General features: G+C 50.3%; 2 protein-coding genes across 4 annotated transcripts in view; both read right to left on the reverse strand.

Moving 5' to 3' along the window:
* Positions 1-863: 863 nt before the first annotated feature.
* PEDS1 (plasmanylethanolamine desaturase 1) lies at positions 864-14,300 on the reverse strand. 2 transcript variants are annotated; one of them, XM_065031813.1, is made up of 6 exons: positions 14,007-14,298; positions 10,581-10,700; positions 5,337-5,428; positions 3,653-3,797; positions 2,926-3,138; positions 864-2,007 (listed from the first exon to the last, which is right to left on the reverse strand). In XM_065031813.1, the coding sequence occupies exons 1-6, from the start codon at positions 14,248-14,250 to the stop codon at positions 1,886-1,888; spliced, it is 936 nt and encodes a 311-aa protein (XP_064887885.1). In that variant the 5' UTR covers positions 14,251-14,298; the 3' UTR covers positions 864-1,885. The 2 variants fall into 2 exon arrangements, with proteins under 2 accessions (XP_064887885.1, XP_064887886.1); XM_065031814.1 differs by lacking the exon at positions 10,581-10,700 and having other exon boundaries at positions 14,007-14,300.
* An 883-nt stretch (positions 14,301-15,183) lies between these two features.
* The window catches only part of RALY (RALY heterogeneous nuclear ribonucleoprotein), an 85,144-nt gene continuing 78,522 nt past the window's right edge, over positions 15,184-21,805 (reverse strand). Inside the window, exons 4-10 of one of the 2 annotated variants that reach the window (XM_065031816.1) lie at positions 19,885-19,957; positions 19,441-19,488; positions 19,081-19,241; positions 18,247-18,360; positions 17,649-17,794; positions 17,184-17,232; positions 15,184-16,942 (exon numbers count right to left, since the gene is read on the reverse strand). In XM_065031816.1, the coding sequence (XP_064887888.1) occupies positions 17,188-17,232; positions 17,649-17,794; positions 18,247-18,360; positions 19,081-19,241; positions 19,441-19,488; positions 19,885-19,957 (587 nt within the window). In that variant the 3' untranslated portion in view covers positions 15,184-16,942; positions 17,184-17,187. Of the gene's footprint in view, positions 16,948-17,183; positions 17,233-17,648; positions 17,795-18,246; positions 18,361-19,080; positions 19,242-19,440; positions 19,489-19,884; positions 19,958-21,805 lie in introns of both variants that reach the window. The other variant, XM_065031815.1, reaches the window with a different exon arrangement.

Here is a 21,805-nt window from a genome sequence, read left to right on the forward strand (position 1 = left end):
GGGGAAAACCTGTCTTTTTTCACCGAAGATAGTGTGAAATCACACACCTGTCTCCCGCAATAACAGCACTGGAGGAGTATTCCTCCCTCTTCCTCCCATCCAACCAAAAGCATCTTGAAACTCCTACAGAAGTATTCTTTACTGTCAAAGGTACACGGAGACCCAACGCTGACTATGGCGACTGGAGCAGACAAGAGCTTCGTGTGATGGTATAAAGCTCTCCAAGGGTCTGAATCATTTAAACATATTAAATATTTTGTAGCCAAGGTACCCACTGCAATTTTAATCTGCAGAACCCAGCTCGGACTGGTCTGCATTCAGCCATTTCCACAGGAGAAAGCCCAACTCTTGAAGAAGTGTGGTCCATCGTTTCTGAAGAAGTTGAGACCAAGGTCAGTTTAAACCTATGATTCAAAACCCCCTTTCCATACACTTCAGGAAAAGACAGTTTGAATTCAATACAGTTTACACCTAGGGAAGGGAGAGCAGTCTTAAACCTGACCCCCAGTAAGATTTCATTTAGGAGGTAATTAAACCACGTGCCTTTTGGATGTTCTTAGAGATGATCTTGAGGAACTTGCCCTGGCAGCCCAGCAGAATTACTCCTTAGCCTCCAAAGCAGAATTAGTTGCACTTCTTGAAAGGTGTGTAAGTCTGGTATAAAACAGCCAAGCTCCTGCAAAGCTGAAATATAACTGATTGCTTCAATCTAAACAAGACTAAAGAGGCTGCGGATGCTTCGGGTGGCGGGAAGAGCACCAAGCACGTTGCAGCGGGTGACCGGGGTTCTTGGACTAAGTGCTGACAGCGTGTGAATGAAGAACAGCAACGAGACTTAATAAACATGACTAGTAGTGTCCAACTGCTTTGTTATAAATATATTATATACATTCAAACATCACATTAAAATATTATTCCATTACACCAGAAGAGATTAAGGCTTTATATTATTTACAGAAACAAGCAAGCACCTTAAAAACAAACAAAAAAAAGAACAAAACACCAGTCATTGACCTTTCCCTTCTAATATGACAAGTTTGATACCTTGAGCTCTTGAATACAGCTATTTGCTATGTGCCCAATGCTACAGCTATTTTAAACATTATTGTCAGGGTACAGAACAGTCAATAGAAGACTCATCAGTGAGCTCTCCACGTGACAAACGCGAGCGTGTGTTGTATTGGGTGCCGTCTCCTCGGAGGCTCGTCAGGTTGAAGGCTTATGCAGAAACGGTTTGCTCAATTCCACGTAGAGAGCAGAGCGGTTTTATTTTAAGGGAAACTGAAGACACTTGAGGATTCATGGCCCACTGGTGGAGCGGGATTCTCGAGGTCTGTTCCACATGACATCAATTTGATTTAACATGATAGCGAAGATGAAACTGCGAGTTTATCAATCACTAAGTGCATTGAACAGTGATGATTCTATAGGCTTCCATTACTCTGACACTGCTTTCATGCGGTGTGTTTGGACTCAAACATGAAGTGACCAACTGCTGTCACCATTCCCCTATGGGTTTAGGCAACAAGCTCTTTTTGAAGCGTTAGATAATGTTGATACAACACATGTTTACCACGCCACCACATACCAATGGAGTGACTGTCCTGCCAGGTGCCTGACGAGATACAGTGATGAAGTATTCCCTACGATGTAAGCAGACATGGCTAAACGAAAAGGTGCTCAGTAAGAGTAATCATCTTCATTTCAAGTATTGTTTAAAGAATTAGTTCTTTCATTACAGTCTGTGTTAGCACTTCTTAGTTGTGCTTTAGAGTCTGTTATTTCTTTGCAGGTCTTGAATTTGGCTGATGGCTTGATTTTTTTTTTTTTTTAAAAAAAAAACAACATTGGCAACAATTGAAGGATTGCAGAAGGCTGGCAACAGTTATTTGACTTTCTGAGCCCATTTCATGTCATCCGCTCTGGGCTTCTCCCCAGTAACTCCTTGAATAATGTTCTCCAAACACCTCCAGAATCTTATCTTCTCTAACGGATAGTTCAGCCAACCTAAGTGATTGCAAAGAAAACAAGGATTAGTTTGTCACAGCATCCAAAGTTCAATGTCCTGCAGTGTTTATTTAATATTCTTTAAACTAAACACAAGGGAAACGGTGGCCTGCTCTACGGCCGCTGCAGAGCCAGCAGAAAAGGGACCGTCAAGTCCAACAAGTTATGTTAGAAGACACGTACACTGGTAGCACCCCGGGTGTAGTTTAGAAGACACGTACACTGGTAGCACCCCGGGTGTAGTTTAGAAGACACGTACACTGGTAGCACCCCGGGTGTAGTTTAGAAGACACGTACACTGGTAGCACCCCGGGTGTAGTATTGAAATATAAGCAACTAAATGAAACTCCAACCCAACAGTTTCAGCTATTTTTCCCTGGTTAGCTCCCCCAGCAAAGCCAGCTTGGCTTTTCCCGGCGTTTCTCACTAAACGGTACAGCAAGAAAGTAAATGCACACAACAGGGGTCTGAAGTCTCAAATACAACATCAATGCCACGGCTTCTAGAAAAGAAATCACTGAAGGAAAGACAGAGACTTCTGTTTGGGACCTAAACATCGCTAACTAAGGCTCAGCAAACTAAACCAAGCTTTTTCCTGAATAAAGCTTCAAGCTCAGGTAGCTCCAACATCAATTCTCATTTTTAAGGTACTCACATGTATTATTCTCCCCCTGGGTAAAATTAAACTTGCACAACCGATTGCTAATGAAGCTTGTGACAGGAAAACCTTGTTGCAACACCACAGTGCACTCATTTAGCTAATCATTGAATCTTCCCTGTCCCCATTTTCTTAAGCAACAAACCCAGCCACAGCTTTGCCAAGAGCTTGTGCAGCTCAGAGCACGGTTTACTCCATCGTGTCGTTTCGTAGGTATTTCACAGCCTGTCACTAAACTACATCTTGCCGGGCGGCAGTACCGGTTGTAATGCAGAAATAGGTCTCGTGTGGGGACACGTGATGGATCCTGTGGTGCTTCCGCGGCAGGATGATGTGCCAGTCCTGGAGAAACACGACCCAGCGGGGAAGACCGAAGTACGTGTGAGACCACTTGTGAATCTGGTTCGTCATGGTTATGAAGATGATGAGGGCAAAGACGTAACACTCCCAAGGACATGATTCGCACAACGCTTCTGTAAAACAAGATTGGTGTCCTTAAATACCACTTATGAAAAGGTAAATTGCACTAGGAAAAGGTTGTCTTGCCCCTGACAGATCCGCCCGGTGCTGCAGGAACTAACAAAGGCCTCGGTGAAGCTGCTTCGGCAGGAGTGGCACAAGAGCCGGTGAGACACAACAAATCCCAGCCTAAGTGCCAACGCCTGTCAACTCGCCACAAACAGGAAGTTAAACTCAGAGTTTACCATCCATAAAACTAATCCTTTAATTCCTGCACTTCTAGTTTGCAAATAAAGGACTTCGACAAACAGACGAAGCATTTTTATGTAGTTTAGAACAACGAACTTCCCTATGTGCGCACAGCTTGTTCCCTCGTACAAGAACAACATTTATCCTCCCAGGAGCATCACGCTTCCAACAGCTCAGATCCGTCACCCCATAGTCACTGACTTCTCCTCACACACAAAAGTGTTCATTTCAGTATCAACAAAAACCTTAAATCCACCAAAGTCAGAAATAACAACTTACCTGGGGAAAAAGAAATGAATTTGTATGCCATGTTTGCCAACGGGACGAGTGTCATAAAGCAGTTGTCTCCATTGGTCTCTATAAAATCGTGTCTGGTAATCGCTGTGGGGTCAATGTGATGTTCTCTAAAGGGTCTGATGAAAGCCTGAAAAAACAAATTCATAAGCATGACACCATGGCTTGGTAATGATCAATAATGATCAATAACACACCCCCCCGAAACCCACATGCATTCAAATCTGATGACTGAGTTTAAGAGACTTGCACAGCACAAAGCACGTAAGCAGGTCCAAGCTCTGTGAGGACAGTTCAGAAAATTTGATATATTTGCAGAACGTTTCGGTTCCCAGACTCAAGTCCAGTTTTTGATTGCTTTTTAGTTTTATGCTTCTTAATTTTCACTTCGGACCTCCAGTCTCTAGATCTCAGAACCAAAGCACCTCATTTCATGGCCAAAACAAGCCTGTGAAATTCACACGCAAATGAGCCACTTTCTAAGCAGCAGAACACAAGAAAACACGAAAAAATGGAAATTCAGCCTAACAATTTGTATGGGCTATAGATGACAGCATTAACAGACTAAATGCAAGCTGAACTACATAGACAAACCAATGCAAGTCAAACGGACCGTACAAAAGCCTCCTCTAGAAGAAGAAATCACTTTTGAGCACATAATTCCAGGAGACAGAGCGAATGTGGCACGCAGGACTGGGACAGTGAAGCAAGCACACTCACCTGCCTTCAACACGCACAACGCACACATCACGGACAGCCTGCGCAAAGGTGTCCTGAGCGGTCTGAGCAACCCGCATTTAGCACACGGCCTCCTGCAGGGCGCTTCTATTTCTCCTTTGAATTATGGTCCCCAACTACAGGGATTCAAGGACTCCTAAGTCCATTGAAGGTGAACCAAAATAAGCCTAAAACTACCAGTCTTAATTCTGCTGTGCTTGTCCATGTATTTCTGGATGATTACAAGTAAAATCCCATATAGATTTTTTTTAATGGAGATCCTTCTAATGTTGCACTATGAGGAATAATTAATGGTAGCTATAAATAAGTTTATTTTAAAAACCAGATTATTGATATTATAGAAGTCAGTGCACCTTCCACTAAGTATCTGGCATTTATAGCTGCAGATGTATAACACATCTCAAACCTACATCTTTGCTCATCAATCACCATTCTAACGCTACATTTACAACAGCGGCCAGTAGGCACGGAGAACTGGAAAGATTTCTTACTGGAGTGTCTTGGGGTTTACAAAACAGCTTTTAGAGTCCAGCCGCAGGAACAGCTCTCCATGTCTGTGTTTATTGGCCTTTTGGAAGATCTACACGAGTCCAGCCCCGTTTCTGCGCCTGTGCTGTCACGGGTCAGTCCCACAGTTGCTTGGGAAGGTCTGTGAACACCAGTATTGCAAAACTGTGTGCAAGACTTCAATAACATGATAAAACGGAACGGTGTCACCGTGCCCGTGTCCCCCAGGCCCAGCGCAAACACGGCACTTGACCAACAACACACTGTACTGTTTAGTGAAGGGCTCTGGAGGTGGGGGAGCTGCTTACATTGGCAAGACGGCAAGATGCAGCTTATATACACTGTCTGACATGCCTGGGAGGACTGGAAGTGTTTCACAAGAGTATTTTGTAACTTTTCATGCTCAAGGATAAGAATCTCAAACCTTTCCAACTATGGGTAGCTCCACAGACCCCCAGGTGTCCGCTCCCCAGTGGAATAATCCTGATAGAAAGTCGGCCGTAACGACTCCTGCAACTTGAATGAGGAGAGAGATGGTTAGATAGACACAACCACTTTTACTGACATGTTCACATTTCATACTTGTAAAACAAATTTACTTGTTTATCTACAACAAATGTGCATCTTTCCCCATAAATCACGCGACTTTTATTTACCCTGGTTGCGATCTGCACTTTGCCTGATTTTCCCACTGCAGTTAGGATGCTCGAGTCAGCTGCCTTGAGAGTCCAGTTTGATTAAGTCCTCATAACATCAGCAGGACTGCTAAAGAACACGTAGTTCTTAGAACACTGCAGAGGACGAGGCTGTTCTATCACTGCTGACCGGGTGCTCTTCATTTTCAGGGCACAGCGGTTACCGACAGTGCCTTTTGTTTCCAAAAAGGGAGAAAAACATCAGGATCAGCGTGGCACCTCCTACCCCAAAAAGCTTTCTTTTCATGTTACAAATCAGTCCCCACTGCTGAATCTATTATCTAGTTCAGCCAAACTCTTAAATACAGCAGGAAACACTTCATGGTTTATGTATTAGCTATTGTACGGAAGACAGCTTGTTTTTTACAAGCAATAAATTCCATACACTTGGTTTTGCTTTGGACCACAGGTGCAATCTGCCGTGCAGCACAGTAGCTTTTAGATCTGCATCTCGCAGCCGAAAGAGCAAGCAGCCTGGACGCAGGGGGAAGATACCCAAACAGCACCGCCTCTGCAGCCACGAAAATGCCGTTCTGGCCGAGCTAATCACCCCAGCGGCGCACAGCGCCTCCGGCACGCTGCGCTACGGGAGACCGAGCAACAGCAGCAAGAACAGCAAAAACAGAGGCAAGATACCAAGAGTTCAACAGATATTTTGCATGTTCCTTTGATGCCAGCTGGTAGAAAGCTAAGAGGAAAGAATGCAAGGTGCCTGAAGCAGTGCATTATACTAAGGCAATCTGAAAAAGCCTAACCACTAGCAATCAGGGCTGTATTGCAGAAGGGCTTGCTCACTCCTCAGCGCCTGCGTATGACCAGATGTAACAAAAGAGCAAGAACTGCACCAGAACTGCAGGACTAGCAGCGTAACTTGTTTGCATCCCATCTCCAGCCTCAGAAGGCACACCAGACAGCAAGAAATTTAACTCAATATTCCCATACACATAGTGTTGTCTTTAGTTAAAAGGGGAAAACGAAGGCGTGGTGTTCGGCTGCCTCTCTAAGGGGGGACAATGATGCTCTGCCATCTAGGCTGGGAGGGCCAGGTAATACTGACAGCCCTGGACATGAATTAAGAGTTAGAGTCAAAAAGAGCAGGATACCCACGGTATAGATATATATATATATATAAACTGCAAACGGTGGATTCGCACACTCACAAGAGGCAATCAGTAAAGCATGAGCAAAATGCTGCTCTGCACACACCAGTTTTACTCCAGGCTGCAGAGCAGTGGGACGGGGATCAGCGCATCCGCGGCCGGTGTCTGAGCACCCAGAGCACGCAGGAGCGGGGAAGAAGATCCTGCGCTTCACACACGAGCTGCAGAACTCGCTCAGAACACCAGGATTTCCTTGCTTTGGAAGCAGAGTGCTGAATCGGGAGACAAGACAAAGGCGCAGCGTACGGGGGACCAAAGGTGTGCAAATGAACGCCAACCAGGAGCAGGTGTGTTCCAAAGTAAGCGAACACAGGACGAGTTGTACTTCAAAATTGTACAGAGCTACATGTAAGCCTGGCTTTGTGTAGATACAATTCCCAAATTGTAACCCAGAGGCCGCAGAGCATACAAAGTTTCATATTAAATGCAAAAATTCAGTTAGAGTCTCTGAAGAGGAAAATCCAGCATGTTATTTAATAACTCGATGCTATTGTGTAACATCATGGAGAAGCGCAGTCATTTTAATCAGTGACTGTGCAAACTAATTGAATGTCACAACACTACGGGGCTGGGGGAGTGTTCTCACAACAGAGAACTTCTTTGTTTTCTAAAAATCAACATGCTAAGAAGTAACAGTTGTTTGTAACTTATACACTTCCAACAATAACACGCCTCAGTCACCTGCATTCCGCATTTAGTGGCTCTCAGCACAGAGCTGCTCCTTTCACAGAGAAGGCAGGGGTTTGACGCTGCGGCAAGTTATGAGACTACGGAAATAATCCCATTGTCAGTTTGCATGGAAGGGAAAATTATCATAGCTCCCCAGCAGCCGGACATTCAGCACAGGGCATGACTGGAATTAACGCAAAAAAAATCCACCCCTGCCTAGTTCTATTTTTTTAAATTGAGAGCGAGAAGGGGAAGGGAAGCGCCTCATGACTCCGCTAAACCAGCCTGGAAGGCAGGAGGCGCAGACGGGCTCCTCTTCCTGCCCAGCGAGAGCTTTAGGCGGCAGAGGCAGCCCAGCTGGAACCGTGCTAAACCAGCGCCACGAAGTGACTCCGCTCGGCGGGGACATCGCACACCGCGCCCGTCCCGAGGGGGCTCGCGCCGCACGGGAAGGCAGAGCTTCCCCACCGCCAGACGCGGGAGCACCGGGTCTCCTTTGTCCCGAGAATTTATAGATTAAGATATTTACAGTATAACCCATGTTACAGTATCACAGTATGTTTGGGATTGGAAGGGCCCTGGAAAGCTCATGCAGTGCAATCCCCCCATGGAGCAGGAACACCCAGATGAGGTTACACAGGAAGGTGTCCAGGCGGGTTGGAATGTCTGCACAGAAGGAGACTCCACAACCTCCCTGGGCAGCCTGGGCCAGGCTCTGCCACCCTCACCAGGAACAAGTTTCTTCTCAAATTTAAGCGGAACAATTATGTGTGCCTCTAAAGGCATGAAAAAATAAGATATAACACAGCCTTTAATTATAGATAGAGGGTTTAGGTGAGGTTTGGATCTCCTGCATCATTTCACTACTCCCTGTTCTTAAAAGCAAATCCACACTTACATAAAAGTACACTGAGGGTCCCAGCAACGTACCTCAATGAACAGGCTGGTGCAGCAGAGCAGATCCAGCCCACTGGATCACTGATCACGTTCAGATTTCCACAGACCCGGTGTCCACTTGATCTAGAGCTGTATCTCTATTAGCAGAACGCTCACTCTGATCTCAGCCCAAAGGTCAACATTCTAATCCAGGCTCCAGGAGCGCTGGGAACGGGCACGCGTCTGACCACGGCTGTGACTCACCCCTGCCTATCTCACCCATGGTGCTGCGCGTGCTGCGCACGGATCGGGACATTTATGGAGATTAGTTTCACAAAACTTAATAAAACCTAATCACTGGGAATTATAGACATCGCTCACACTTTACCTGGAGAAACAATGTATTGAAGAAGACGGTAAAACAAGATAGCGTGCAGCACTTATTATTTTATTGCACTCATCTTTGTACACATTATCAGTTATTTCCACACTGCTTTATTTACATAGAATCTAGATTCTGCTACTTTAATCATTCACTACTGCTTAAATAATATTATCAGTGAATTGGCTGCTTTATCAGCTAAACTGGTAACCAGGATATTGGAAAACTCAACCTTTTATCAATATTAACACTGAGATGAAAGACAGTTGCAAACAGATTGCAGCACAGGTTAACCATCATTACAGATTCTCTTGTCTACACCTGTCCTTATCATTACGGAGCAGTTCTCATGCCAGTTCTTCTCCATTCCTCCCAACACCTCCAGCTCACAGCTGAGAGCAAGATTAACTTGGGCCAGGCAAGCTGGTGAGATCAACAGCGGGAGGACACAGCTCCCCCTGAGCCCCAGCGCGGAGCCAATAACCAGAGATGACCACCTCCAGCTTGCACTGAAATTCATAGCACCTACCATCTAATCACCTATTTTTTGTTTGGTTGGTTTTGTGGGGTTTTGTTGGTTTGTTTAAAAACCATCAGCGATATGCAACGGTGATCACAAACAAGTATCATTGTCTCCTAAAACATACACCACCCCGCACAATTTATAGACCATTTTTATTAGGAAGCACAGAAGCCAAAGACCTGTAGGGAGCTTGTATGGTGTCCTAATGAATGACACCACAGGTTCTTTCAGCTAACAAGGCAATCCATAAGAAAACATGTGAACATTCATACACACCCAACACAGGCAGTTAATACTGCATTCAATACACATCACAAGCAGATCACCAGTGATCACTGGTGAAATCCTTAGTTCCTGTTGCCTTCCCTCCCTCATCCCATATAAGCAGTTTACCAGAAAATGCTGAAAGGCATGGATTGCAGAGGTGCAACAACGCTTCAAGCCTACTCTGATAACACAAAGCTCATACAAACACTGATACTTATTGCTTGGAGTGTTAAGCAACATTCAAGTTGCTTAACTTTCAATGATGTAAGAAATGTTGTGGAGCCCCTTTTCACACCCAGCTTATTCCGAGACGAGCTTTCCCTTTAGCTAATTCCAAGCCACTTCCAATTCTATCAGTAAAGCCATACAGCACCAAACTAGAATCCTCTCCCAGTTCTTCCCCTCTTCCCCTTCACTGAAAAGATGAAATCCCCAAGTCCCGCTGCACGCACACCGGCCAGCGGGGCTGCCACGATCCAGCAGCGCGGGCACCGCCACGCAGCTGAGGCGAAGAACCGAGACCCAGCTTGTGCCTCCAGTGAAACACAGTCCTGAGAGACCAGGAGTCACACTCGTAACCACGAGAAAGCAGCAACTGCTGGAGAAACGTCATCATTCAGGACAAAGGCCAAACTCCACATCCTGACTTGAAAACATAATACTCTAAAATACTCCGGTTTAGTTATCAGTCCTGAGTTTTATGTCTGGAACACTTCTTGTAAGATTTCGGGGGGGGGGGGGGCTTTTGCTTTCTGAAAAGTTCTTGTAAATACTTTTGTGGATCAATGTGTTTTGTTCCCATCTCTGGCGCCTGGACAGCTGTTTTCCCTCTCAATAATCCTCACCCTTGCAATGTCCATGTAAGAACACCAAGCTTAAACAGCTATGTTAAGAACCTCACCTCTGAGACTGAGAAGCCACTGAAAGACAGAGAGCAGTAACAACTTCTGAGATGGTCTTGGTTCCGGAGGCACCACTGACCTCACACCCCTCTCCCGTTCTAACACTAAGCCAAGCCTAAAAGATCGCACATTTGTTTCCAGCATTACAACAGACAGTCTTGCCTTGTTCACGGCAGCGAACAGTTCCTACTTACATATCCCAACAATAACAGAGGGTGTGTGTTCCAGTCGCAAGTAGAAGAGAAGATTGTAAAAATTGAAACAGATCAGAGAGAAGCATAAGATGACAGAGATCCATTCTTGTAGTCTCTTTCCTGGTGGGAAAAAAAAGGAAAAAAGCATGTTTTACTTTTCATCTGAGAGGACATTTTGAAGTCTGAAATAATACAGACAGACTATTCTACTGCCTGGATGTCTCGCTGCATTTGTCTGACAGGGAACTGAAACAGAAACTTATTTATCCATGGGAGATGTGCATATTCTGCTAAATGACATTACTCTTCCCCGAGCCACCACCAATCCCTTACCTCTGCCCTTCCCCAAATAACAGGGACAAATCAGACATCATCTCACACTGTCCTACTTTCCTCTTCCCTGCGGTTGCTGACATAATGTTCTTCCACATCACATCTTTTTTCAAATTTGCATTTCATTCAGTATTCGGTGTTGCTGGTACGGCTGAATCTGGGACCAAATCCCTGGCCTCAGATGCCCTGCAGTTAAATCACCTTATGATCTGTAATATTTTAAATCTCAGAGCTTGTAAACAAAGCTGTTGTACTAACAGGAAAAAGCATCATTCTGTATTTTGGTGGTTCTAGAATTGCTTTCCTAACACCGCAAGTGTACTTGTTGGATGCCACGACCTGTCAGCCATTTGGAGATGACGAGAGACAGAATAAGGAAAGAGAAAGGACGGGCACAAATTCTGTCTCGGACTTTGCTGTACTACTTCATAGCTCTACAAAAAGTCTCATTTATTGACTATTAAAAAAACAAAACCCAAACCACCAGACACATGAGAGTACGTTAACACTTTGAGCATTCAGATTGACCAGCAGAAGCTTTCTGCTGCTAATCACTGCTAGATCCTCACCAGGCACTGATGTTGAGAGCGAGGGAACATGGAGAGCAAGACACACATGGATTAAGGCATCAGAAACAGACCTTTAATGCGTAAATCCCAGCAGGAGACCCGACCTGCCGCCGCGGCCCAGGAGGACCCGGCTGCGGGCAGCTCCTCGTGCTCAGAGCCGAAACCGGCGTCCAGCGCCCCCGGGGCTTCCCGGGGCAGGTCACCCACAGCCCGCTCCCCACTCCCGCCCGCCGCGCTCCCCGCCAGCCGGGGCTGGGGCGAAGCATCGCGTGGGGGACAGGCAGGACCGAGCGCACACGAGCTGCGCGGCCTCTGCCGCGAGCACGGGCAAACCCGCACAGACGAGCTCTCCTACTGCTCCTCCCTGCTGACCCGCTGCCTGGTCAAACTGCGCCTCCTAAACGCTACATCAAGTCCTTCTTCTTAGCTATACCATGTAACAGGAAGGAAACTAGGAACAAAGTAGTATCAGTATTATCTTCAATGCGCCTACAATGCAATACTTTAAAGAGGTGTGAACAAAGGCTTCTGCAGTTCAGAGTTCTGTTCTAGAAAGGCCGCGAGCACATAAATTAACATTCTCTGCAGTAGCAGAGAAGAGAATCGTAAAATTAAATTAAGACACAAGAACAAGCATATTTCAAAACAGCATCAGGTCACAACGTGGGAGATTCTATAAAGAGATCCCCAGAGTAATGAAAGTAAGAGTTAATTAACGCTCACTTCCTACACGAGAAAACCACACCCTGACCATAGGAGCTGAGCGGGTAGATCCTCACGGAACAATTAGCTGGCTCCTTGCTAGCAAGTCCCCTGAGCTCCGTTTGTGCGAACACCGCTGGTCTCTGAGCACGGGGATCAATGTCTGCAGCACCCGAGTCCAGAAACAGCCCCAGATCCGGCCAGACGGGAAACAGGATCGGCCCAAGGAGGAGACTCAACACCAATAACTTGTCTTTAAAGAGCACTCAAATTTAAACGTATGTGCCACATGGAGGAATACGTTGCCAAAGCTACAAAATACACGCTTAAAGCAGCCATGGAAATACTCCAGAGCCATATTCACTCTGCACAACTATATGTAATCCCCATTCTTAAGAGTAGCTCAGCATCATGTGCTTCCACCATAACACATCTCCAACATTATTTATGTAACACTAGAGGAAAAAAAAGCACATCTAATATATTACCAGAGCTCACTGGTGGCAGATACCACTACACATACAGTACTTCAGACTTGCCAGGAACTTCATGTACAGCTAAAGGTAAGGGCAGCAAGTTGTTTGGGAAGAAAACCTCTTCCTTGTGATCACGGTGTGCAGGTAAAGTCCGTGACTGCTGTAAAGCAGAGCAATCGGTCACTGCCTGGACCAGAACCGCACACCTAGACCAGCGTCACACACCACCTGCTTTCGAGGCAAGGAAGAGACGACCAGCACAAGCTGGAAAGGGCAGGCTTGCCCTGAACAGTCTAGAAAACTGACAAAGTAATGAACACATCTGTTTTCTTAACATTATCTGGCTCTGTGCAGTAAAAACACCTGCCTGTCCAGTAATTGCCTTGAATGTGCAAGCTAAGCTGATCCTGCTGGGAACTGCAAGATGCTGGAAGCACCTTCCCCCTCCCAACCCTTCACCTGCAAATGACTCCACAGGGAATGGCAAGAACACCTAGAATTGCTGACACTTTGAGCTAGAAACAAGTTAAATATTCTATTATAAGGAGTTCACCTTCATTTCCACAGAATAATTGAATAGCTGCAGCCACTTTATGGAGCTCTAACAAATAACAAGCTTCAGGAACACAAGGCCGAAACAGGTGCCAGGACTGGGTATCTCAAAGCAGTTCACTGAATAAATATTCTGAAGGAAAAGCTTCTGTTATTTTGCTTGGCAACCAAGTTTGTATATCTGCTTTTGTATGGAAAGGTTAACTTCGTTTGTTCCTTTTTAAAGGGAAAAGTGCTCCGGGCAGGTTCTGCTGCAATAATCTCCACCCCAGCAACCAGACACCAACGCCAGCCTCTCGCTGGCACTTTTTCACAAGCTGACCAGCTAGCCCCTCCAGGACAGAGCCTGCTTCACCCCTCAGGAGTTGGCTTTCAAAGTGGTGCGTTAAGTACTGCCGTAAAGTCCGGGTTTACAACCGAGACTTACCAAACACCAAGGGCACAGGAACCCAGCGGCGGACGCGCAGGAAAGCGTCTCCCGCAGCGAAACCGCGAGGAGAAGCCGGTGGTTTGACAGAACATCCCCGAGGCGCCGGGAGCCAACGAGAGGGCCCTCCATGGTACCGGAAACGCAGCGCGGGGCCCAGCGCGCAGCCCGTTCCCCAGCGCGGCCCCGAGCCGCCCCGCTCCCCGGCGCTGCCCAGGCCACGGCGGGCCGGGACGGACGCGGGGCCGCCAGCGAGCGGCACCCCGGAACAGGCCCCCCGCTCCCCGGGCCCGCGGCCGCTGCAGCGAAAGGGGAGCCGGCCCGGGGCAGCGGGCCCGGCTCCCGAGGGAAGCCCCGCCGTTCTCACCTGGGGAGTAGAGCTCGGCCAGCTCGCGGGCCCCGGCGTGCTGCGCGCCCCAGCGCCGGCTGCCGCCCTCGGGCTCTTCCGCGGCCTCCGCCTGCGGCCCCGCCGCCTCGGCCCGCGGCGGGACGCTCTCGGCGGCGCCGCTCGCCATCGCCCGGCCCGGTGGCGACTCCTCCTCCTCGATGCCGGCGGGCGGCGGCGGGCGGCGCCCAGGCCCCGCCGAGGCGGCTGCGGCCCGGGGCAGCATCGCGAAATGGGGCCGCGCCGCTGCGGTAAGGGGCGGGCGGGCGCGGCTGGCCACGCCCCTGCGCCGCCTCCCGCCAATCGCCGGCGCCGCCGTGCTGCCGCCGGGCCAATGGGCAGCGCCACCCGGCGCGGCGGAACCAATGGCGCGGAGGCAGGGTCGGCGGCGCATCTGCAGGCGGCCCCACCCCGCGGGCCGCAGCTGGCGGCGGGACCGGAGGTGCCGGGGCGGGGCGGGGCGGGGCGGGGCCGCGGGCGCTGGGTGGGGCGGTCCCCGCAGGCCCCGCCCGGGCCGGCACCGCTGGGCGGAGCCTCGCGCGCCCCCTGGCGCAGCCCTTTGGGGACACTGGATCCTGGAAAAGGAAGTTGGGTGCATATGGGGTGAGACGACGCATGTAGGGTGAATATAAAGCGGGGGCCTTCACAGTCATTCAAGAGCTAGTGAGATGTGACAGAGCTTTCTGTGTCGTGGATACTTAAAACGCCATGGGCAGGACCACACATCTTCTGTTAACCAGAACACTCTCATGAGGAGTGGTTGAGGGACCTGGGGGGTTCAGCTGGAGAACAGGAGCTGAGGGGAGACCTTCTGATCTCTGAGCATTTATTAGCACTGTCGGCTTGTGCAAACTGGAACAGCAGCCTCATTTTTCCAGTCTGTTATGAGCTGGACCAGTGCAAAATCCTGAGATTACAGGTCTGGACTTCTCCCCGGCTCTCCTGCATTAAAAGTGTTTCCAGGCCTCCTGAGGAGCCCAAGACCCCCTGTGAATCCAGATACGTTACTCAGCTCAGTGGGACACACATTGTGTATGAGAAATCAAATCCTGTGGGCAGAGATGAAGCTTAGAAAGAGAAAGAATTACTTGTCTGAAACAGAGCAAAAAAGTGTGTGTTATATGGATGTATAACAGAGAGAAAGGAGAGTGCAAGCAAATTAGATTTCTTTCTTTTATTATACAGGATTGTATGTACAAGGTCACCTTTCTCCCAAACATCAGCATCACAGTCAGTTCATAGCAAAAACTGCAGCTCATCTCTCAATGCCTAGAAAACAGCTCTACAGCGGCTCAGTACAACACAATGGATCAATTGTACAGGAACCGGAAAAAGGGAGGGGAAAGCACGGTTATCCCTTTAATCCCTCATGAATTATTTGAAACTAAGAAACGCAAAGAAAACCTTGTGCTTCAAGAGCCATGCCTGCTCCGGGACGGCCCTCGGGAGGCAAGCGTTGCCCTGGGACCTGTCTTCCCCTCCACCCCTCAAAGAGCGATGCCGTAGACAAGGTCTGGCTTTGAGCGCTGGAGCAGAAAGCAGGAGTCCCCTTTCAGAGCACCCTATAGACCTGGGGGGGCACACGGTTTGTGGGAGAGTTTGACCGAGGAAGTGTGGACACCACTGCGGATTCAAAGCACTGACGTGTGTGTTTTGGAGGGGAAGAGAGGAGACGGGCAGGACACACCTGATCTGAATAAAGTGCTACGTGAGTCTCAGTCCCACCCACCCCTGAACTCCAAAAAAACACATAAACCCACGAAGGAGGAAGGAACAAGAAGAGAAAAGGCCAAGAGCCTCCCTGGGTGTTGTGGTGTAAGGGGGTTCCCACGCCAAGTGGCATGCTGGCTGCCGCCCTCTGCTCGCGGGACGTGGCACGGGACAAAAGCAGCCGGAATTCGGGCAGGAAGGGGAGGCGCTTGCACGCCCGCATGCATCGTGCTCGGGGTGTTCACGGTGACCAGTCAGGCTGGGGGTGCAGGAGCAGGAGCTGTCGTGCCGCTCTCCCGGGGGCCAGGTCGGTGTGAAGACCCAGCGAGGCTGCGGCACGGGGAGACGCTGGCGCCCTGGGGAAGGGGCTGACGTCTCTGGCACTGGGCTGGAGAAGCGAGTGGATCACATCCCTTCCACAGGGCAGCTGGGCCAAGAAAAGGGTCTAATCCACACGTGCTTGCACCCCCTCACTCTGCAGAGACTTGCTCAGCCTTTACATAGTTGTTTCCCGACGGAGAACGAGGAGCCCAAACCAACGATGATGACGTATGCTTTGCTCCTCCTGCTCGGGATCACTCGCTTGCCTCCTGTCCCCTTCCCTCTCTCCAAGCAGCTGCAAAGAGCACAGCACATGCACCAGCACCGACTCCTTCCCGCCCGGATGCCGCCTGCAGCTGCGGCAGCTCATGGGGCAAAAGAGACACGACAGGAGGTGACCGTTGTGGGAGGAGAGCTCACCCCACAGCCTCAACACGACCTTTAGCGTGAGAACACACATTGTCCAAACTGAGACAGTACTTTTCCTCCAGTCAGCAAATGCTCTGGCTCTCACCTAGCACAGGAAAGAACGTCTTTATTAGGTCAGGCTTTTTTCTCCCTCCTCTCCTACAAAAAGCTCTGTAACATGTCTGACTCATTTGGTGACACAACCACTCTCGTTATCCAGTCGGTGGTGGGTATGGGTTGTGCAGGGTTCGGTTCCTGCCTTTGCTGCTGCAGAGCTCCAAATCCATCGCACAGGGTAGTGGGGATTCACTGGGATGATGACTTTTGTCTTTGCTTTACAGATGGGTGGAAGATGTCGGGCCGGGTTTCTCCTTTTGAATGCCAGGCAGAGATGACAGCAGCACTTTGATTCAGCTTGTCTTGCTCACCGTGCCAGGACAGGGTTTATCCTCGTGCTTTCCTCACGCGGTTGCTCACTGCTGCTCTGGAGAGGAGACAGAGAAGGTGGGAAAAAAGGTACAGAATTTTCCTTGAACTTCAAAGCTTTGTGATTTAGGAAAGGGACGGAGGGGCTGATCAGTGGCCACGCTCAGTGCCAGGAAAACACAGAGGATCAATGGAAAACAGCATCTCCCGAAGCAGCAAGCCCCGACCCCAACGTGCACGGAATGGCAGCTTTTGCTCAGCATCAGCCTCCAAACAGCAGCGTGTGAGCTGTACCTGGTTACTGTAGTCTGGCATCCTCCACGTCTGTGTAATGGCTGTTCTCCTGGACAGAAAAGGGAACCAGCAATAGTCAATCACCACGTGTCCCTCCTGCCCTGCCCGGGACACTGTGACACCGCGGGGTGGGACAGCTCACAGGGTCCGATTGCTCAGCGTGGTGGACGAGCTACAAACCACAGCTCACGGGGACACCGGATGTGTCTTCCGGCAGACACTGTCCCAGGCAAACCCAAAAATCTCCTCTGGCTCCTTACTCTGGCAAGGTTCTGCCCAACAGACCCAGGAGCGTTTTTGCAGGCAGCAGAACACTTAGAAAGAACAAGCTGTGAACAATCATGGGATTTAAGTACAACAATTTCTATTGAGGAAGGCAAATCTATTTGTCTGGGGATTTAATAAGTTCCGGTGGTCCATTACTGAACTCCCTCCGCTGGAGGGATGCGTTACCCAAACTCTTACCAGTTCATCTTCACACTCATCCCGTGCGAGACCCTCTTCCTCCCCCTCGTCCCCATTCAGCGGCTCCTCCGTGGCGACCTCGGCCTCTGACGCTGTGTCTTCCTGCGAGATTTCGCTTTTGCTGCCCTCCGCCTTCTTCCGTACCTCTGAGAGAGAAGAGCCGCGGGTCAGGGCTGGGGGCGCAATGTCTGGAGCCCGGTGACACTAATGCAGTGGGCCCCCAAATTCAGTTAGCAGGTAAATAATGGATCTAAGTTCTTCCTCTGCAATGGGAAGTTTTGCTGACTTTGACAAAGCTGCCTGAAAGCAGCCCCAGAGAGGGCAGAGCGTGGGAGGAAGATAGAACAGAATAATAGAACAAAAAAGCAAACTAAAAAAACCCAAACTATATGACAAAAGGAAAACAAAATCTCATTATAATCTAGGGAATTTTGGCATGTAATTTTGGCCTGTGATTCCACCCTGGGAGTTGGGGGTTGACACTTCCCTACCAGAGCCTGGAGGATGCTCTAAGCCGCGGTGGTTTCCTGGCCAGCTCTGCAGGGCGCATCCCTGTGCTCATGGCCCATTTCCAGGCATCAGTGAGCATCCAACTGACCTGTGGACAACTTCTGCTCTTCAGCGATCTGCTCCAGTCGGCCCAGGAGAGCATCGATGTTGGATTTGATTTGTGTCAGCTCCGTTTTGATTGTTTGCAGCTCGCTGCACTTCACTTGGGAGGAAAGAAAGAAGGAAAAAAAGGCATTCAGTGTCCTGCAGAGCATGGAAGGCTGAGGGGGCTGTGGGTGGTCACAGGCACCCAAAAAAGCCTGTGTGTCCATTGTCCAGGCATATTGTGGAGGCTGACACTGGGCTTTGGCACGCTCAGGTTGTACTTGCACCTTCCCCTGCTGCACCTGCAGCTGCGGGATTCCAAACAGCCCCTGCCTGGGCTGCTGTTGTCAGATGGGGAGCGGCTGACGGACCTGGGGGTTCAGCTGGAGAACAGGAGCTGAGGGGAGACCTTCTGATCTCTGAACTGCCTGAAAGGAGCTTGGAGCCAGGGGGGTCGGGCTCTGCTCCCCAGGAACAAGCACCAGGAGCAGAGGAAACGGCCTCAAGTTGCGCCAGGGGAGGTTGAGGTTGGATCTGGGGAACAATTTCTTCCCCAAAGGGCTGTGGGGCATTGGAACAGGCTGCCCAGGGCAGTGCTGGAGTCACCAGCCCTGGAGGGGTGCATAGAGATGAGGTTCTCAGGGACACGGGTTGGGTTATGGTTGGACTTGACCACCTTGAGGGTCTCTTCCAACCAAAACGATTCTATGATTCTATATTTTTTTCTTTTTGAAGGTTTTCCCTGGGAGCTCCTGGCCCTGTGGGTGACTGGCTGGGGATGGATGTCCACATGCACACTTGTCTCCACACCGTCCCGCACACCCACGCACAAACTCACGCTTCAGCTTGGCCGAGCTGTTGGCGATGGCGGCTGATCTGGCGAAGAGCTTGACGGGGAGCGTCGCCTTCACGCGCCGGACAAGGGGGATGGTGACCCGCGGCCGCTTCACAGGGACCACCCTGGGTACCGGAGAGACCCGGCCCCGGTACTCGAAGAGCCTGGAGAGGGGGGAAGGATGGGGGTGAAGCAGCCCCGCAGCACCCCCAGCCATCAGTGCCACGACCGGAGCCAAGCAGCTGGTGGAGAGCCAGGGCACAGCCCGGCCATCGGACCCCGCTGCCCCCATGGCAGGAGCCGTGTTGCAGCAGAGATCTCGCCCCACAACAAACCCCTTTGGCTGATGCCTCCCCGGCTCACCTGTCATAGAAGTCGTCCCTGTAATAGTCATAGTCGAAGTCGTAGCCGCTGCAGAGACAGAGACAGGATGACACGGGTTAATTAGTGCTGGCAACTTATTGTTATTACTCCCTCACCACCTGCAAGTTGGGACTGGGGACAAGTGTCTGCCAACACCCCATGGGAATGTCTACATGTGAGGTGACGGCCGGGTCCGGGCTCAGGGACCAGCCCTCCGGCCCCCACGTGCTGCCCGGGGAAGCTGAAAGTGCAGCTGACGGGTTGTGGCTGTAAAACGTGGGCTGAACTGCTCTCACAGCACTGCCGACACCCCTCCGTCCTGCCTTCTGTCCAGCAGGACTGCGTCAGGAGGGCACTGCCCTGCACCGCCCTGGGGGGTGCGAAAACCAGCCCCAACCAGAAGGCAAACACCAGCCCGGGGTCTGCGCCGCGGAGGAGACCCACCTGTACAAGGCGGAGGCTGCTCTCTTCAGCCCTTTAGGTCTGTTGGGTTTGGGCTCCCCGGCCATGTTGATATCTGCAATGAAGGGACAGGCAGCTGTGACACGGCACGTCCCGCGCACTCGCAGCTGTGCCCGCACGGCAAAACGAGCTCCTCCACACCTCCCACCGCATTCCCACCCGCTTTTAGCATGTCTGGGGCCCGGCTGGACCTCCACACGAAGACAAACATATTCCTGCACTTGGCAAGCCTCCTCCTTTCCCTTCACAAAGCTACTAACCAATGATTTTTTGACGTCAAGGCCTTGCACATGGTCTAACCTCCCCTCACAAATTCACGACAGGCTTCTCAGGAGAACTCGGTGCTTTTATGATAAGGCACGGACAACATATAAAACCGCTGCACTCTGCTAACTGCTAACAATTTCTCCTTTGCTCCTTCTGGAATAAAAACGAGTGCTGAGCACGGGCCAGCCAGGCATCACTGCGGCTGCGGCTCCGTTTGTGATGCATTCAGTATCTTGCTGATCATTTAAAATGCATGTTTGTTTGTGCATCCGGTAAAAAAGGAAGAAAAAAAAGAAAAAAAAATGGAAGAAATGCTATTAGACCGCTTAGCTGGAGAGCTGAGCTGAGCTGAGAGCTGTGAGCTAGAAAGATGCTGCTTGCTTTGCTCATTCATTCTGGTACGTGCTGGAAAAGTCACCTGCAGATCATCACTGGCGCTTGGGAGCAGATGGAGGAGCGAGCGCTCCCAGCAGCACCAGCAGGGGCGGCTGTCCCGGGGCAGCGCCGGCAGCTGTGCTCCCAGAGGGGACCGTGCCATCCAGAGCCGGACTCCTTCACTGGAGGGTTTCTGCAAGGAACAGCTTTTCTATGATTGGAAAGACTTGCAAGAGCTGGGGGAGCTGTGAGATCCCAAAACTCCATGCCTGCTCAGACAAGAGGCAGGCACAGCTCTCCTGTCACATGCAAAACTATGATGCCTTCCCATTTCTTAAATGAAGGTGCAAAGTCTCTTTCCCATCTGCACACAGAATCAGAGAATTGTTTTGGTTGGAAAAGACCCTCAAGATCATCAAGTCCAACCATTAATTCAACCCTGGCACTGCCCCGTGTCCTGAGAACCTCATGTCCGTCTGTCCAACCCTCCAGGGATGGTGACTCCAGCACTGCCCTGGGCAGCCTGTTCCAATGCCCCACAGCCCTTTGGGGAAGAAATTGCTCCCCAGATCCAACCTCAACCTCCCCTGGTGCAACTTGAGGCCGTTTCCTCTGCCTGAGCCGTGCTGTCCCACCGTGGGGGCGGCGGGTCCCAGGAGCTCCTGTCACATCCAACGTGGCCGTTTGCCTGGCAGCCATGGTTGGCAGCTCTTGCACAGGATCGTGTGGTGGCACCTGTGAAGTTACTGGCTGGAGCTGCCGGGGCAGAAAGCAGAAACCTTCCTGCTGCCCACCTGGGGAGGCAAGTTTTGTCATCACCTCAAAGGACCCCCAAACCCTGCCCATGAACAGAAGCAGGGACAGTCTCTTCAGCCATGTCCCTGTTGATCCCACCCTGTCCCTCCTCTCCACATGTCTATGTGGCTATCGCCTCTTTTAGCACAGGAGGGAGACTTTCTAGCTTGTTTTGTGCAAAGACATTTTCTAACCACATTGTCAGCTCTTCTCTGCTGGTTTCTCCTCAAAGGGGAGTGTCCCCGTGCTTTTCCAGGTCCATGCCCAGCAAAGGAAAGCCTGCTGAGCTCTTCTGTGGGACAAGTGGCCATGAAGGGAAGGCACATGAAAGCGAGCTGAGTTTGCACCTTGTCCAGTACACGTGTAGGGCTCCCAGCTATAATACAGTCCTCTGTCTTGTTGGCATGCCAAAGCTCTGGACCAGCACTGAGAGGAGAGTAAGAGGTTCCTATCATGCTAAACCTTT

Source organism: Columba livia, chromosome 16 (assembly GCF_036013475.1).
Source record: "Columba livia isolate bColLiv1 breed racing homer chromosome 16, bColLiv1.pat.W.v2, whole genome shotgun sequence".
Lineage (NCBI taxonomy): Eukaryota > Metazoa > Chordata > Aves > Columbiformes > Columbidae > Columba > Columba livia.

Excerpts from the sequence above, each read along its gene's own strand:
- PEDS1 (XM_065031813.1), bottom strand. The coding sequence starts at position 14,250 with ATGCTGCCCCGGGCCGCAGCCGCCTCGGCGGGGCCTGGGCGCCGCCCG. Across the intron at positions 10,701-14,006 it reads GGCCGAGCTCTACTCCCCAG|GAAAGAGACTACAAGAATGG; the intron begins GTGAGAACGGCG and ends TTTTCCCACCAG. Across the intron at positions 2,008-2,925 it reads CTATTTCTGCATTACAACCG|GTTGGCTGAACTATCCGTTA; the intron begins GTACTGCCGCCC and ends GCAATCACTTAG.